General features: G+C 47.4%; 1 protein-coding gene and 1 long non-coding RNA gene across 2 annotated transcripts in view; both read right to left on the reverse strand.

Moving 5' to 3' along the window:
- The window catches only part of LOC134983690 (zinc finger protein 585B-like), a gene marked incomplete at its 5' end in the record, with an annotated part of 366,847 nt that overhangs the window by 197,677 nt on the left and 149,729 nt on the right, over positions 1–19,441 (reverse strand). The window contains 3 exons of the mRNA XM_063949347.1: positions 3,902–4,140; positions 4,252–4,393; positions 8,571–8,864. Coding sequence (XP_063805417.1) covers positions 3,902–4,140; positions 4,252–4,393; positions 8,571–8,864 — 675 coding nt within the window. The remainder of the gene's footprint in view (positions 1–3,901; positions 4,141–4,251; positions 4,394–8,570; positions 8,865–19,441) is intronic.
- Positions 13,740–18,311, reverse strand: LOC134983712 (uncharacterized). Its single transcript, XR_010191678.1, has 4 exons — positions 18,168–18,311; positions 16,396–16,540; positions 13,951–14,029; positions 13,740–13,832 (listed from the first exon to the last, which is right to left on the reverse strand). It is a non-coding gene; the product is annotated as an uncharacterized LOC134983712 (long non-coding RNA).

Here is a 19,441-nt window from a genome sequence, read left to right on the forward strand (position 1 = left end):
TCATGGAGCCACCAGTACAGCGACAGATGGACCTCCGGAGTCAATGAGATCATGTGAGACCTGATCCGGTGAGGCAGGCCGTCCCACTTGGCCAAATCAGCCTCTGGAGGGGGCGAGAATGGAATTGAGCATACTTCACCATGTCGAATGCTGACACCATGAGGCCCAGCACCTGCATCGACACTTGCGGACGAGAAAGGAAGCAACGAATCCTGTCCTGAAGCTTCAGGACTTTCTCCTGAGACAAGAACAACCGTTGGTTGTGAGTGTCCAATAGTGCTCCCAGGTGCACCATGCACTGAGCAGGGACCAAGGAGGATTTCTTCCAGTTAGTGAGCCACCCGTGGGCTTGCAGAAACCGGACAGTCAGATCTAGGTGACGTAGGAGAATTTCTGGGGAATTTGCCAGGATCAACAAGTCGTCCAGATACGGTAGGATCCTGACCCCTTGACAACGGAGTACCGTCGTCATTACCGCCATAACCTTGTTGAAGACTCGCAGAGCCATGGTTAAACCAAAAGGTAAAGCCCAAACTGATAATGGAGGTTACCAACCGCAAACCTCAGGTATTGCTGATGCGACACTGCTATAGGGATATGCAGGTAAGCATCCTGTATGGCCAGGGAGACCATATAATCCCCAGGTTCCAAGGCCCTCAATGAGGAGGACCCATTCGGTTTCGGGACTAGAAACAGCGGAGAATAATACCCCTGGCCCCTCTGAGCAAGAGGCACCTGTACTACCACTCATGTGTCCAGGAGGGTCTGTAACACCGAATGGTCATGGCCTTTGTCTGGTCCGAAGGGACATCTGTAAGGCAAAATCGATGAGGGGGCGGTTTTTGAAGGTTATGGCGTAACCTTGAATGACGGCTTCCCGTTCCCAGGCATCTGAAGTGGTATTCAACCATTCCTGGGTATACCCTAGAAGCCGGCCCCCCACCCTGGGGTCCCCCAGGGGGAGGCCCGTCCCGTCATGCGGCAGGCTTATTGGTCTTGTAAGCTGGCTGACGGGCAGCCCAGGCTCTTTTGGGCTTTGGCTTACCAGGTTTGGAAGTGCGGGCCTGTTTGTGGTACGCCTGACCTTTTGCTTTACCTGAAGGACGAAAGGAAGTACTTTTAGCCTTCATCACAGTAGGAGCAGTACTTGGCAGACAGACTGTTTTGGCAGTAGCCAAATCAGCCACTATCTTATTTAAGTCCTCTCCGAACGGGATATTTCCCTTAAAAGGGAGTACCTCCAGGGTTCTTCTAGAATCCAGATTCACAGACCAGGATCTCAGCCACAATATCTGGCGAGCCAGGACTGACGTAGTAGAGGCCTTGGCTGCTAGGATACTGGCATCAGAAGCCGCCTCTTTAATATAGTGAGAAGCTGTGATAATATATGACAAGCATTGTCTAGCATGGTCAGAAGAGATTTCAGCTTCCAGCTCCTGGGCCCACGCTTCAATAGCTTCTGCAGCCCATGTTGCTGCAATAGTGGGCCTATGCGTAGCACCCGTGAGGGTGTAAATCGCTTTCAGACAACCCTCCACACGTTTATCCGTAGGCTCTTTCAGAGACGTGACGGTAGTGACAGGCAGAGCTGAGGAAACCACCATCCGTGCCACATGCGAGTCCACTGGAGGTGTCTCACAATTTTTAGACAGCTCTGGCGCGAGGGAATAGCGAGCAAGCAGCTTCTTGTGAGGCACGAACTTCTTACCTGGATTTTTCCCAGGATTCCTGACGTATATCAACCAGGTGATCAGAGTGAGGTAAAACTTGTTTAACCACCTTCTGACGCTTGAATCTATCTGGTTTCTTAGGAGGAACGGATGGCTTGGGATCATCCGTAATAGTCTCCAATAGATCAGGAACATCCACTTGTGAACTACTATCCCCATCAGTATTATCAGTGTCAGAATTTGTGGGGTCAGTGTAAACGCCATCCTCATCAGACGAGGTGTCAGTGACAGCAGTGGATTGTGAGGAAGTAATGGCCCGCTTAGAGGACTCCTTGGTCTTAGGAGGTCGAGGGTTAGACTTTTTAGTAGTCAGGGACTGGTTCATAACTAAGTGAACAATCTGCCGCGGGGACCATATACGGTTGGACCGGCATAGGAGGTCCCATAGGGAGCGTTAGGTTAGTAACTAGCGTATTCAGTAGCGTAGAGACGGTAGCCCACGGCAGGTCATTCTGGACCCCCGTTGCTATAGACCCCCAGAACCAGAGCCCTCAGCTGCTGTAATTTCCTCAAAAGTATCTGTGGCCTCAGCACCACTACCAGAGTGTTCAGCCCCAGAACCGTTACCCTCATAAGCAGACATGTTATAACGTGCAGTATAAGGTAACACAGTACAATATATCAGCAGCACAATACCTGACCCAAACCCCTGCGCAGTGTAGTCAGCACAAACAGGGATTCAGGAGAGATATGGAGATAAGGTGACTAAAATCACAGAGAAAAATACAATTACAGTATATCCTGTGAATATCCTATATTACAAAATTATAAACCTGACGTACCTATTATAGAATATAGGGATAGCAAGCTGAGTGAGAGACACGAAATGGAGGTCACACAGCAGGACAGTGCACACACAGATAGTCACCGTTTGTACAATGCAGAAGTTATGACAAGCAATAATACTGCACTGGACTAGCTTATATATATATATAGCTATGTAATCAATAGATATAACACTGCACAGTAAGAACTGGATGTATATCACAGGGTACTTGTAACAGATAGCCCTGACTAAATGCACTTTTTCTTAACACTGTCTAAGGCTGGGGAAATGGCGCCCAAACACTGACAGGGAGTGAGGGAGAGAGAGATATGCAGCTCCAGGGCGGGAACATTTACTGTAAATGGCAGCCTGGGGCTGGGGGAGGGGCTCCAGGTCTAAGCATTATCCCCTCTGCTGGCAAAACCACCTGGTACTGCGGGCTACTTGTAAAAAGGTTTAGAGAGAAAAACCTGACCTGCATCCATGCCCTGGTAATCTAGTGGGATAGCCTGTATGCCACAGTGTCCACCACCAGTGCGCGCGGCCCACCTACCACCGGCCGCGCCGGATCGCGATAAAGTGCGGGCCCCGCGAGCGGGACCTACTTACCTACTCCCGAAGTGCGGCCACTCAATCCTGGAGAACCTCAGCCCTGTGTGACTGACTTGGAAGAAAACCGGAGCCTCCTGCTGTAGGTACCCGGCAACCAGGGCGCGGGAGTGTACAGCGCCGCTGGGGGAGAGATGAAGCTGCAGCAGGCAATGTCTACTGACATCTAACACAATCTGTGCCTCTGCTGCAGCCCTTGTAGTCTTCTTTTTTCCTCAGAAAAAGCTTTTATAGAGCTGCTGTGAGCAACTCTTCCTGTTACAGGCTTGCACTGCAAGCACCAACTACAAACTGAGCTCCTGTGCACGGAGGCGGGGTGATATAGGAGGCGGCGCTATGCATCTTGGGAAGAAGGTCAAAGCTTTTGAGCCTGTTGGTGTTTCGGATCAAGATCCTACTCTAAACCCCAATGTCTATCCTTGTGGAGCCCAGTGTACCCGGCAGCAGAAATACATTATGGAAATGTGACATTTTCTGTAACAATATTAATCTTGTAAACAATAGGAGAAGACGACTCTCTGGGACACTTAATTGTAAATGTGTGTATATAATAAAACATAACTTTTAATGAAGGGTTTATAATATTGTGTCTCAGACTATCATTGTGTCCACCCTGTGGTGTAGCCATCCTTTCTAATAGATCCTGCCCCTTTCACCTGGAAAGCAAGTGGGTGGATTGCAATGGTAGATATTTGATTCCAGTTGGGAAAATTCATTATAAATATGAATAGAAAAATAGCTAGCGAGCGAACAGATCGGAATTAGACCCATAATCCTCTAATTCAGAATTGGAGACCGAATCTGGTAAACCACAAATTTTAATATTGTTCCACCTGGACCTGTCCTCCAAATCCGCAAACTTGTTTTTAAATGCGTCGAACTCAGTTTGTTGAAGATCATGGGAAGTTATGAGGTCATTATGTGAGGACACCAACTCCTCCATTTTCCTTTCCAAATGATCGGTACAGTCCCCAATAACTACCAGTTCAGTCTTAATATCCCGAAAAGCAGCTGTTAAATCTTTAGATAGGTCCTCTTTAAAGACCGAGAGAATATGGCAGAGTGATTTAACTGTGAGAGGAGCGTCCGAATCACAATCAACTCCCCTAACCGAAAGAGGACTTTTAGAGCTACTCAATGACGCACTTGCAGGTGAGGACGCACCAGATGGAGAAGAGGACGTACGTTTCATCTGCTGAGTAGGAAAAGACACACGAGGGGGAAGCACCCCTTTGGCTTTCTTAGGAGGCATGGTAACAACAGACAATTTCCAAACAAACTTCACCGCCTTGATGAGTAGAATGAAAAAACAGGCAACTATTAAAAAGGCGCATGCGATATGTTACATGGGTGGTGTATCTAGAATCATGACGTTACATTGCGTGCACAATGGAAAGGGTCCCCTTCACAGATGTGTCTTCAGCTGCCACACAGCCCATACCAGGGAGGCAGCCGCCAGATCCAAGATAGACGAGTGACACTTTGGCCACGTGTGTAAATTGCAGACACCCCAAATACGGTAACTAAGAATCTGCTGACTGTAACAATTGTGAACAGGAGGAGTAAGTGGAAACAGTAGCCAAGTAGTGGCATAGTGACAGGAGCTGGCCACAAGAGGGAGCCCCACCATCTAAAACATGGAGTGAGGACTTGGGTTGTAAAGAGCACACTGTAAATTCTAAGCTGACCCCACGTTACTGACAGTGCCTGGGAACACTAACAGGGGGGCGCCCTATCAGCTGAACAATGTGGGGAGAAATAAACAGGGAGAGCATGATCACAGCGGAGCGCTCAGGGGAGACTCACCACCGTCCTGCAGATATATACAGTGCGCCCGGTCAGAGGACAGGCGCGTGGACCAGCCTGCACGCTGCGTCTCAGGAGCCGGCCGGGGCTCAGAGGCAGCAGCCGCTGTAGACAGAGACCCGTAGAAGGAGAGAGGAGACAGCTATCTTCGGGTGCAGCACTTCTGGCCGCTGGCGCCGGGGATCGACGCCGCACCACTGCAGCAGCAGACAGTCGGGTCCACAGTCCAGTAGCCGAGGCAGCAGGTAAAAGAAGGCAGCAGCAGGTCCTCAGGGCAGGGGGAACGCCAGACTCCCGTGGTTAAGGGACACAGGAAACACCAAACACCAACACAAATCTAGCCCCCGGCGTCAACAGAGTGTACAGACCTCAACCTGCAGAGATGCAGGAGGCATCTCCCGGCTCCGAGAGCTGAAACACCTAATACGGGCAGGCTGTTTTGAAAAAAATATATAGGCGAACTGGAGTCTGCAACAACTCGTGCCCAGTGCAGAAAGAAAAAAAAATACATATATATATATATATATATATATATATATATATATCTCCCAAGATCCGGCACTCCACAAGATCAAATTTGTAGCTTTACCGGGTGCCCTCCAGAGAACATGTCAAATGGCATGTCTCATATAAACTCCCAACGGCGGCACTCCGGACAGGTGAAATAATTTCAAATAAACTGCATTTCTTTGCAACTTTTCAGCTCCTTTATTGAGCTTTTTTCAAGCAGGTAACATACAAAACTGTGGTGCATCTCAGTTAAATACCCTCTACCTGAGCACAAAAATGACGTCCAAAAGATTGGAGTAAAATAGTAATATCCTATATAGTCTATGTCAGTGTTGTTGTTTTAAAGTTTAGTTTGTATTTTTTGTTTTTCTTTCTGTATATTTTTTTATATGTATGTACAATGATTTAGCTATCCCAGGTGTTTGGGGCGGACTCAGGTACTGATTTTGAGGTATTTGGAGGCCGGAACCATTGTACTGACGTCATGTTTGTGCTCAGGTGGAGGGTATTTAACTGAGATGCACCACAGTTTTGTATGTTACCTGCTTGAAAAAAGCTCAATAAATGAGCTGAAACATTGCAAAGAAATGCAGTTTATTCGAAATTATTTCACCTGTCCGGAGTGCCGCCGTTGGGAGTATATATATATATATACACACACACACATATATGCCGGCCGGCCGGGAGCTCTGAAAAAGCACGTCTGCACAAGTTGTCGTTAAGCCACGCCCCCATGGGGGTCATATTTTTAAGTACTTTTTAGATGCCATTTTGTCCACGGCTAACTCCATTTTGTATATGTATGACCTCATTGCTTTACATATGTACATTTTATTAGGATTTGTGCTTTAGGCACCAGTTAGAAATATAGTTTCATGCTAAGCTCCACAGTGGTCTTTCACCTTTGACCGAGTGTGAAGGACATAGGGCGTCATTTCAACCCGATTGCATGCATGCTGTCGTTACCTCATATCCCAATGTATATCCTGTGGATACTACTGTGGACCCTGGAGAAAAGGAGTGGTTTATATATAGATCGGCGTGTGCTAATAGTGACACTCTCAGGGAATACCTGGCATGTAATACCATAGGCAGAGGCACTGCTAGCACACAGTATGGCTGCTGGTGACACACAGTGACATGATGTGAGGGGGAAAGCAGGAGTATAGTATGGGCTGATGGCTCCTGATGTATGAGATACACCAGAGAGTGTGGGGAGGAGACTGTCTCTGGGCTGGTAACACAGTGACATGATGTGAGGAGGAGAGCAGGAGTATAATAGGGGCTGATGGCTCCTGATGTATGAGATACACCAGAGAGTGTGGGGAGGAGACTGGTCAGATCTCTGGGCTGGTAACACACAGTGACATGATGTGAGGGGAGAGCAGGAGTATAATAGGGGCTGATGTATCCTGATGTATGAGATACACCAGAGAGTGTGGGAGGAGACTGGTCACATCTCTGGGCTGGTAACACACAGCGACATGATGTGAGGGGGAGAGCAGGAGTATAATAGTGTCTGATGGCTCCTGATGTATGAGATACACCAGAGAGTGTGGGGAGGAGACTGGTCAGATCTCTGGGCTGGTAACACACAGTGACATGATGTGAGGGGGAGAGCAGGAGTATAATAGGGGCTGATGGCTCCTGAAGTATATGATACACCAGAGAGTGTGGGGAGGAGACTGGTCAGATATCTGGGCTGGTAACACAGTGACATGATGTGAGGGGGAGAGCAGGAGTATAGTATGGGCTGATGGCTCCTGATGTATGAGATACACCAGAGAGTGTGGGGAGACTGGTCAGATCTCTGGGCTGGTAACACACAGTGACATGATGTGAGGGGAAGAGTAGGAGTATAATAGGGGCTGATGGATCCTGATGTATGAGATACACCAGAGAGTGTGGGGAGGAGACTGGTCAGATCTCTGGGATGGTAACACAGTGACATGATGTGAGGGGGGGAGAGCAGGAGTATAATAGTGGCTGATGGCTGCTGATGTATGAGATATACCAGAGAGTGTGAGGAGGAGACTGGTCAGACCTCTGGGCTGGTATCACACAGTGACATGATGTGAGGGGAAGAGTAGGAGTATAATAGGTGCTGATGGCTCCTGATGTTTGAGATACACCAGAGAGTGTGGGAAGGAGACTGGTCAGATCTCTGGGCTGGTAATACACAGTGACCTGATGTGAGGGGAGAGCAGGAGTATAATAGGGGCTGATGGCTCCTGATGTATGAGATACACCAGAGAGTGTGGGGAGGAGACTGGTCAGAGCTCTGGGCTGGTAACACACAGTGACATGATGTGAGGGGAGAGCAGGAGTATAATAGGGGATGATGGCTGCGCAGTCCCTCACTGGGCAAATATATTTCCCTCATTAGTTTGTACTGACAGAGGAGGGTGTAGGATAAGAGATTGCTGTAACGAGTAACGAGAATATGTGACTCTTTTCTGTAATAAGTGTTTTTTACTCACCTGTGCTGGTATCTGTAGGGATTTCCTCCTCCTTACACTGCTGATCACCCCTCACATACGTCTCTTCTTCTCCCTCTATATCTTCTGCATTTATATCACTCACATATGTCTCTTCTTCTCCCTCTACATCTTCTGCTTTTATATCAGTCACATACGTCTCTTCTTCTCCCTTTATATCTTCTGCCTTTATATCAGTCACATACGTCTCTTCTTCTCCCGCTGTATCTTCTGCCTTCATATCAGTCACATATGTCTCTTCTCCCTCTGTATCTTCTGCCTTTATATCAGTCACATACGTCTCTTCTTCTCCCTCTATATCTTCTGCCTTTATATCAGTCACATACGTCTCTTCTTCTCCCGCTGTATCTTCTGCCTTTATATCAGTCACATATGTCTCTTCTTCTCCCTCTATATCTTCTGCCTTTATATCAGTCACATACGTCTCTTCTTCTCCCTCTGTATCGTCTTCCTTTATATCAGTCACTTCTTCTCCTTCTATGTCTTCTGTTTTAATATCAGACAGATGTTCTACCTAAAAACACAAAAAAACCCCACTATAATGACATTTGCATACAGTCAGATTAAACTGAGGTGAAAAATAATAGTTATGGATGCCTTACATATCTGTTTAGCTGAAGCACCACACTTTGTTGCCCATGATGGACCTACCTTACGAGTAGGGTGAGCAGAGACATTAGCCGGAATACGGTGATCAGCTTGAATATATGCTTGTGAAATCATCATCCGAAGCCACCTCGCCAGTGTCTGCTTGTCAGCAGGCCATCCTCTCTTGTAAAATCCGTACAGAACAAAGAGAGTGTCTGTCTTTCTGATGGCACTGATATGATCCACGTAGATCCTTAAGGCAAGCACTATGTCCAATAATGCATCTTTTGCAGAAAGGTCCGGCCCTTGGAAGGCTGGGACAACAATTTCTTCATTAAGGTGGAATTTAGACTCCACCTTAGGAAGATAACAAGATTTGGTTCTAAGATCCGCTGTATCTGGATGAAAAATCAGAATAAAAATGCCCTTATCTGAAACTCTTCTAGCTGAAGCAATAGCCAGTAGAAAGAGAGCTTTAGCTGTCCACCATTTAAAAACCACCTGCATTAGTGGTTCAAATGGAGCAACTTGAAGGTCCTTTAGGACTAAACTTAAATCCCAAGGCACTGCAGGGAGGTTGGATGTGAAGCGTTTCCTGGAAGAAAGTGCAAACATCCTGTAGGTTAGCAATTTTCTTTTGGAACCATACAGACAATGCTGACACCTGAACTCTCAAGGAAGCCACCCGTAGACCTTTATCCATTCCTGCCTAAAGGAATGTTAGGACTCTGGAAACTCTGAAAGACCTAGGGTCAAATTTCCGGTCACTGCACCATTGAATATAGACTTGCCATATTCGTTGATAAATACGAGCTGAGGAAGGTTTCCTTGCTTTAAGCATTGTTTGAATTAGCAGTTGTGAGAATCCTCTTGCTTTCAGAATGGAAGTCTCAAGAGCCACGCCGTCAAAGACAGTTGATCCAGGTGCTTGTAATAGCAAGGACCCTGAGACAGTAGATCTGGATGTTGAGGAAGTAGAAATGGAGCATCCATCGACATCCTCTGCAGATCTGTGTAGCAATGTCTTCTGTGCCAAGCAGGAGCTATTAGTATCATGGCGCCCTTTCCCTGTTTTGCCTATCGCATCACCCTAGGTAACAGGGCGATTGGTGGAAACACATAGGTCAGACAAAATTCCCATTTCACTGACATCCACAAAGGTCGTCCTGGGATCCTTTGTTCTTGACCCGTACGCGTGAACTTTATTCTTCTGACGGGATGCCATGAGATCTATCTCCGGTAACATCCACTTGTCTACCAGAATCTGGAACACCTCGGGGTGTAAGGCCCATTCGTTTGCATGAATGGCGTGTCGACTGAGAAAATCTACTTCCCAATTTAGGACTCCCGGAAAAAACACTGCAGACAAGGCTGGATGATGAAGTTCTGCCCACCTTAACGTGCGGCTTACATCCTTCACTGCTTTTTGGCTACGACTTCCTCCTTGATGATTGTGGTACGCTACTATTGTTGCACTGTCCGAGCGAATTTCAACTGGTTTCCCTTAAAGAATGTCCTTTGCCTGAATGAGTGCTATACAAATGGCCCGAAGTTCCAATATATTTATTGTCAGGCAACTGTCTTTCTTGGTCCACTGCCCTTGGAAGCAACTTCTTCCTGACACTGCTCCCCAACCCTGAAGACAGGCATCTGTTGTCAGAATTTCCCAATATGATATCCAAAAGGGTCTCCCTTTGTCCAGATGGGTTGTCTGTAGCCACCGCGCTAATGACCTCCTTAATTCCAGAGGAAGGACCATAGTCTGAGTTTTTATTGTCTGATGAAAACCATTCCATTTGGAAAGGATCAGACGTTGTAGAGGCCTCAAATGGAACTGAGCATACTTCACCATGTCGAATGTCAACACCATCAAACCAATCACACGCATTGCTGCGTGAGTGGACACCCTTTGACTGTGTAGTAGCTCCTGAATCCTTTACTGAATTTTGTACATTTTGTTCAGAGGTAAAATTATTCTCTGAAGACCTGAATCCAACACAGCCCCCAAGTGAGTCATCCGCTGTGACGGAACCAGGGACGACTTTGCCCAATTTATGAGCCAACCGTGTCTCTGTAAACAAGCTATCGTCTGTTGCAGACGACACTGAAGCAATTCCTCAGATTGTGCCAGGATTAATAGGTTGTAGAGGTATGGAAAACTCCTTATCCCTTGTCGACGGAGATAAGCCGCCATTACCACCATAATTTTGCTGAATACTCTGGGAGCTGTGTCCAGTCCAAATGGCAGGGCCTGAAACTGAAAATATTGCTGGAGGATGGTAAACCTGAGATAGCACTGATAGGACAGTGCTATAGGAACATGCAGGTAATCATCCTGGATATCTAGAGATACCATAAATCCTTCAGCTCCATGGTCAAAATAATGGAACGTAAAGTTTCCATATGAAACCGAAGCACCCAAATGTACTTGTTCAGCATCTTGAGATTGAGTATGGTCAATCTCAATTTTCTGTTTCTGAACTAGAAACAGGTTGAAATAAAAAACTTGTCCTCGTTGTGCAGGGGAACTGGAATTATCACTCCCAGTCTTCCCAGATTTGTCAGATTGGGACTGTTTGCCATAACCCTTTCCTTTTCCTTGAGTCCAAAAGGGCAGAAAAGCTGGAAACCTAGGTTTGGATTTGTGTGTGGAAGGAAACTTCACTTTCTTGGAGTCTGCCTCTGACTACAAAATAATGTTTAATTCTTTACCAAAAAGAATATCTCCAGTAAAAGGCAAAGACTCTAGAACCTCCTTGGACTCTGAGACAGCTTCCCATGTACGTAGCCAGACCGCTCTGCGAGCTGCTACTGCTGAGGCTGATGCTTGAGAGACAATAGTACCCATGTCTAAGGCTGCTTCTTCCATAAACATAGCCGCCTGTTTAATATGTGCAATATGGGATTTTTGCTCTCTAGATGCCAATGAGAGATCATCCTCCAATGCATCAGCCCAGGCCGCCACGGCTTTTGCCATCCAGGCTGAAGCCATGGCTGGTCTTATGACTGCCTCAGACAGGAAGAAAATGGTTTTAAAAAAACCCATCTATTTTCCTATCCATGACATCATTTAATGATGTTGAAGGCAGAGGTCATGTAGATTTTCGCACCAGTTGAACGACGTGTATCAACTTTGAGAGCCACCTCTCTTTTTTAAACAGTCCCCACCTGGAAGAGGATAATGAGAATTCCTTTTCTTTGGAATTCTAAACTTCTTACTGGGTGTTACCCAAGCCTCTTGCATAATTTCCATCAGCTGCTCTGACCCAGGAAATTCGGTCCTGTTTTGGGACGTTTAAACACAGGTGCCTTGAATTTTAACAAAGGCTCTGCTGCTTCTTCTAAGGATAGAAAGGCCTTCATAGCAATAATTAGCTCAGGTTTGTACACTGAGCTGAGACCTTTATCCTCATCTCTGTATGCAGACCCGGAGTGCGATGAGTTCTCATCCTCCGAAGTATCCCCATCTGAAACATGTGTAGACTGTGAAGATGTTGTTTCATGTCTATGTGATTTACTTTCCATCAGCGTTTCAGCCTGTTTTTGTTGAAAGGCTGCAAATACCTGTACTGATATGATAAACCCCAGGTGGAATGTTGCATGTAAGGGTTAATAGGATAACCTAACCCTGGTATGGGAGATGGCATTATCTTCTCAGCTATACTGGGTAATGACTGTACAAACGTAGCACATGGGGGTTCCATTTCAACCTGTGCCTGCCTTGGATTATTTAAGAAGCTTTGGTGAGAGCTAAAACAATTTGCACATAATCCATTTTGAACCAAATCCTGAGAGGTTAACACAGCTTTACAAGACAAACATGAAATTAGTGTTGGTGCTGCTGTGGAGAGTGTATCCTCCTCACCCTTGCCTCTTTTAGACATGATAAACAAATCACACACCTGTACAGTGTTATCTACACAATTTGTGACTGAAATCACTTTAATACTTATTAAAGTGACATACAATCCGATCCCTCCCTGCTTTGCACTAGCATTGAGGATTGAAATACACAGAAAACTGACAGAATTATAGTAAAGTCAGCAATCATACAAGCAATCAGTCACAGGTTATACATTGGTATAGTAAGCAATATGAGCACATATTCAACTACAGACACATTTCAGGTATATAGGAGAAACATTAGTGCATTACCTTATATAGGACTTTAAACGTATTCTCGCACAGCGAAAGAAACAGCAGCAATAGATTACAGACTCATATGCATCAAGCACTTACAGTATCCAAATATTCGTACTCAAAGGTAGATAGAGACTCAGTGCTGTATCACCTGGCTCAGGAGAGTGGGATACAGGGAGACGTCACCCCGCTTCCAGGATTGATCAATACGTTAGTGAACGCTGAGTGGATCTAGACGCTATTAGTGACCTACAGTGAACAGACGCCCAAATGAACACCGACACACAAGTCACACAGCCGCCTAAGCTGCGACTGGGTCCTTTAGATACACAGCGTCTCAGACGGAAGCGGGAAATCAATTCATGGTGGGAAACTCGGAGGAAACTGGTCATGAACCGGGGGAGCGTCTTACTCCCCACTGCTGACATCAACCCCAGGGATCCCGGCCTCATACTACTCCTGGAGCCTATAATACCTGAGGCCTAGCGCTGGTGCACGCAGGGTGGCAGCCGCATCAGAGACTGTTTGGTAGTCTCCTCCCAAAACAGTGCGGCTGTGTCTTGCGTTTCCCGCTTAACAGAACCGATGCCTTACCTTTTCCCTGTGCTCCGGCCACAGCCTGGTAATGTCTGCTGGACTTGCTCGTACATCCTACACAGACGCCCTCCGAAACAGCAATGTACTCATGGGTAAGCGTTTTTGCGACCCAGCGGGAATTGTTGGAGCGACTCTTTCTAAGGTGCGAATCACTCAAAAAAGAGTAAGACTCTAAAAATAAAAAAACAGAAGCCCTCTGACCATGGTCTGGCTCCTGCCGCACCAAACAAAAAACTGATTTGCCTGAGCCAGGAGGCGGGGATATAGGAGATAGAATAGGATATAGGCCCATTGCATTCTAGAAGGCCAAAAGCTTTGATCGTTGGTGCCAATCAGCTGTCGCTACCTCATGTCCCAAAGTTATACGATGGATAACCTGTGGACCCTGCAGGAGAAAGTATAACATCAGCGCATAATACACACACAGCTTCTTTACAGATCAGAGGGACAGTCACTTTGGTATATGGGTGAGACCCTAAATCCCACCTACCTGATCGTCCTGTGCGGTCCTGTGATTCTCCTCTGTACAATCCTGGGAATACAGAGGACGGGGACATCTCTCTGGGGTATCTCTGTTACTGGGCCCATCTGTAGGAGACACACAGTGACTGAGTACAGTGTATATATGTGATTATCAGGTGATGTGTGTATATAGGGGCCCCCATACCTGCTCTCCCCTGTACAATACATGACAGTCTCCTCTTACCCAGTGATGTGAGGGGCCGGTGATTCTCCATCATCACGTCCATGTACAGACCCCTGTGTTCCTCTATATACTCCCCCTCCTGCATGGAGACATAGACAGTGACATCCTGACACCTTATAGTAACCTGACACACACAGTGATACAGTCATCACCCAGACACATCCCCTGGTGTTACTGTATAATGTCCCATTCCCAGCAGTCACCTCTCCAGTCATCACCCAGACACATCCCCCGGTGTTACTGTATAATGTCCCATTCCCAGCAGTCACCTCTCCAGTCATCACCCAGACACGTCCCCTGGTGTTACTGTATAATGCCCCATTCCCAGCAGTCACCTCTCCAGTCATCACCCAGACACATCCCCTGGTGTTACTGTATAATGTCCCATTCCCAGCAGTCACCTCTCCAGTCATCACCCAGACACCTCCCCTGGTGTTACTGTATAATGCCCCATTCCCAGCAGTCACCTCTCTAGTCATCACCCAGACACATCCCCTGGTGTTACTGTATAATGTCCCATTCCCAGCAGTCACCTCTCCAGTCATCACCCAGACACCTCCCCTGGTGTTACTGTATAATGCCCCATTCCCAGCAGTCACCTCTCCAGTCATCACCCAGACACATCCCCTGATGTTACTGTATAATGTCCCATTCCCAGCAGTCACCTCTCCAGTCATCACCCAGACACCTCCCCTGGTGTTACTGTATAATGCCCCATTCCCAGCAGTCACCTCTCTAGTCATCACCCAGACACATCCCCTGGTGTTACTGTATAATGTCCCATTCCCAGCAGTCACCTCTCCAGTCATCACCCAGACACATCCCCTGGTGTTACTGTATAATGTCCCATTCCCAGCAGTCACCTCTCCAGTCATCACCCAGACACGTCCCCTGGTGTTACTGTATAATTTCCCTTTCCCAGCAGTCACCTCTCCAGTTATCACCAGACACATCCCCTGGTGTTACTGTTTAATGCCCCATTCCAAGCAGTCACCTCTCCAGTCACCACCGAGACACGTCCCCTGGTGTTACTGTATAATGCCCCATTCCCAGCAGTCACCTCTCCAGCCATCACCCAGACACGTCCCCTGGTGTTACTGTATAATGTCCCATTCTCAGCAGTCACCTCTCCAGTCATCACCAGACACATCCCCTGGTGTTACTGTATAATGCCCCATTCCCAGAAGTCACCTCTCCAGCCATCACCCAGACACGTCCCCTGGTGTTACTGTATAATGTCCCATTCTCAGCAGTCACCTCTCCAGTCATCACCCAGACACATCCCCTGGTGTTACTGTATAATGTCCCATTCCCAGCAGTCACCTCTCCAGTCATCACCCAGACACGTCCCCTGGTGTTACTGTATAATGTCCCATTCCCAGCAGTCACCTCTCCAGTCATCACCCACACACGTCCCCCGTTGTTACTGTATAATGTCCCATTCCCAGCAGTCACCTCTCCAGTCATCCCCCAGACACGTCCCCTGGTGTTACTGTATAATGTCCCATTCACAGCAGTCACCTCTCCAGTCATCACCCAGACACATCCCCTAGTGTTACTGTATAATGTCCAATACCCAGTAGTCACATCTCCAGTCATCGCCCAGACACGTCCCCTGGTGTTACTGTATAATGTCCCATTCCCAGCAGTCACCTCTCCAGTCATCACCCAGACACTTCCCCTGGTGATACTGTATAATGTCCCATTCCCAGCAGTCACCTCTCCAGTCATCACCCAGACACTTCCCCCGGTGTTACTGTATAATGTCCCATTCCCAGCAGTCACCTCTCCAGTCATCACCCAGACACATCCCCTTGTGTTACTGTATAATGCCCCATTCCGAGCAGTCACCTCTCCAGTCATCACCCAGACACATCCCCTGGTGTTACTGTATAATGCCCCATTACCAGCAGTCACCTCTCCAGTCATCACCCAGACACGTCCCCTGGTGTTACTGTATAATGTCCCATTCCCAGCAGTCACCTCTCCAGTCATCACCCAGACATGTCCCCTTGTGTTACTGTATAATGTCCCATTCCCAGCAGTCACCTCTCCAGTCATCACCCAGACACGTGCCCTGGTGTTACTGTATAATGTCCCATTCCCAGCAGTCACCTCTCCAGTCATCACCCAGACACATCCCCTGGTGTTACTGTATAATGTCCCATTCCCAGCAGTCACCTCTCCAGTCATCACCCAGACACTTCCCCTGGTGATACTGTATAATGTCCCATTCCCAGCAGTCACCTCTCCAGTCATCACCCAGACACTTCCCCCGGTGTTACTGTATAATGTCCCATTCCCAGCAGTCACCTCTCCAGTCATCACCCAGACACATCCCCTGGTGTTACTGTATAATGCCCCATTCCCAGCAGTCACCTCTCCAGTCATCACCCAGACACGTCCCCTGGTGTTACTGTATAATGTCCCATTCCCAGCAGCCACCTCTCCTGTCAGCAGCTGAATGATCTTGTTGGTGAGTTCCAGGATCTGTGATGGGGCTGTGGGTCCTGCTTAGTCCGCCTGACACACGATGATGGCTGCTGGGTATCTCACACTCACCAGAGATCTTCTTCATTACTGTGTAACCCTGCGAAATGGGGGAGACATCAATATCGCTGCAAATACTCCCAGATCCCCTCACTTCCCCAGTCACGTCCCTGTATTATTACTAGAGATATAAGTGATGTCACTGTGATGCTCACAGATCCCCTCACCTCCCCAGTGATAGCTCTGTATTATAACTATAGATATAAGTGATGTCATAGTAACACTCCCAGATCCCTTCACCTCCCCAGTCATGTACCTGTACTATAACTATAGCTTTAGCTATAAGTGATGTCACTGTGATGGTCCCAGATCCCATCACCTTCCCAGTCATATACCTGTATTATTACTATAGATATACGTGATGTAAATGTGACGCTTTCAGATCCCCTCACCTCCCCAGTCATGCATCTGTATTATTACTATAGAGATAAGTGATGTCACTATGATGCTCCTAGATTCCCTCACCTCCCCAGTCATGTCCCTGTATTATTATAGATATGTGATGTCACTGTGATATTCCCAGATGCCCTCACCTCCCCAGTCATGTCCCTGTATTATTACTATAGATTAAGTGACGTCACTGTGATACTCCCAGATCCCCTCACCTCCCCAGTCATGTCCCTGTATTATTACTGTAGATATAAGTGATGTCATAGTGACACTCCCAGGAGTGTGATATACATTCTCTTCATACTGCTCCAATTATCATCTGTTACACATGCCAGGGATATTACGGTCTCTGCTCTAATACATCCTAGATTTTGAGCAATATTTTCAATCCCCACAGTATCCCTTATCCAAAATGCTTGGGACCAGAGGTATTTTGGACATCGGATTATTCCGTATTTTGGAATAATTGCATACTATAATGAGATATCATGGTGATGGGACCCAAGTCTAAGCACAGAATGCATTTATGTTACATATACACCTTATACACACAACCGGAAGGTCATTTTAGCCAATATTTTTTTATAACTTTGTGCATTGAACAAAGTTTGTGTACATTGAGCCATCAAAAAACAAAGGTTTCACTATCTCACTCTCACTCAAAAAAGTCTGTATTTCTGAATATTTGGATATGGGAAACTCAACCTGTAGTAATAATAATAACGACACTAAAGGCTGCACCCCAGTATAAAGATAATAACAGATGTATTTAAAAGCAGGACACCTCAGACCATTCCTCCTGTATTGTAGGACATCACCATCACTCCCAATGTATAATAATAATACCAGGACAGCACAAGATGCTGTCCCTGTATAATAATAACTGTACACAAAAACCTGCTCACTCTGTATAACACTAATAACAACAGCACACCCCATTCTGCTCTCCCTTTATATTAATAATAAAATCACACAATAGGCTGCTCCACCAGAAAAAATATAATAGGACACTACAAGTCGCTCCCCCTGTATAATAATAACAGGACACCAAATGCCGCTCCCACTGTATAATAATAAAAACAGGACACCACAGGCCGCTCCCTCTGTAAAAAATTATAATAACAGGACACCACAGGCTGCTCCCCCTGTATAATAATAATAATAATAATAATAATAATAACAATAACAGGACACCAAAGGCTGCTCCTCCTGTATAACAATAATAATAATAACAGGACACCACAGGCTGCTCCCCCTGTGTAGTAAGACGCCATTACCTGATCTCCACGGACACTGGGAGGCTGCAGCAGTCGATGAAAACTCACTTCCTGCATGTGGAACGCATTTTCCGGAAGTAAGGTGGACCGCACAGGCAGGAAGTAGGGCATGATTGGCAAAGGCAGCTTCCTTGTTACTGGCCCCTCCCCTCCTACACCCCGCCCGCAGCTCCTCCCCCAGTAAATACTAAAACCATAAAAGTCCTCAGTGCAGGAGGCCGGCGGCCATTTTCTTGTAGACCAGTCCGGCAGCAGCAATAGGTTCCCTGGCCGTGTAGTGACGTCAGGAGCGGCGGCCATTTTCCCCTGGTCTGAGCTCCGCCTTCCTTCTATCATTCCCACAAGGCAGCAGGAGCAGAGAGCAGCCATTGCTGTGTCTGGCAGCAGGTAATGATATTATTATTATTATTATTATTCTATAGGCTGAGCAGCTCTGGTGTCAGGTTCTGTACTACAGGGGGAGCAGCCTCTGGTGCCTTGTTATAGTGCAGCTGGAGCAGCCTCTGGTGCTGCATTATCCCTGTATAGGTGGCTGACACTCTAGTGTCCTATTACTGTAATACAGGAGGCGCAGACCCCGCCGTTCCCGTCATACAGGAGGCGCAGACCCCGCCGTTACCGTAACACAGGTGGCGCAGACCCCGCCGTTACCGTAATACAGGGGGTGCAGATCCCGCCATTACCGTAATACAGGTGGCGCAGACCCCCAGCGTTACCGTAATAAAGGTGGCGCAGACCCCGCCGTTACCGTAATACAGGTGGCGCAGACCCCGCCGTTACCGTAATACAGGCGGCGCAGACCCCGCCGTTACCGTAATATAGGTGGCGCAGACCCCGACATCGTAATACAAGCGGCGCAGACTCTGGAGTTAAAGACCCCGGCGTTACCGTAACACAGGTGGCGCAGACCCCAGCTTTACCGTAATACAGGTGGCGCAAATCCCGCCGTTACCGTAATACAGGTGGCGCAGAGCCCGCCGTTACCGTAATACAGGTGGCGCAGAGCCCGCCTTTACCGTAATACAGGGGGCGCAGACCCCACCATTACCGTAATACAGGTGGCGCAGTCCCTGCCGTTACCGTAATACAGATGGCACAGATCCCGCCGTTACCGTAATACAGGTGGCGCAGACCCCGCCGCTATCGTAATACAGATGGCGCAGACCACACCGTTGCCGTAATACAGGTGGCGCAGACCCCGCCGTTACCGTAATACAGTGGCGCAGACCCCGCCGTTACCGTAATACAGGTGGGGCAGACCCTGGAGTTAAAGA

The sequence above is a fragment of the Pseudophryne corroboree genome (assembly GCF_028390025.1).
Source record: "Pseudophryne corroboree isolate aPseCor3 chromosome 3 unlocalized genomic scaffold, aPseCor3.hap2 SUPER_3_unloc_21, whole genome shotgun sequence".
Taxonomy (NCBI): Eukaryota; Metazoa; Chordata; class Amphibia; order Anura; family Myobatrachidae; genus Pseudophryne; species Pseudophryne corroboree.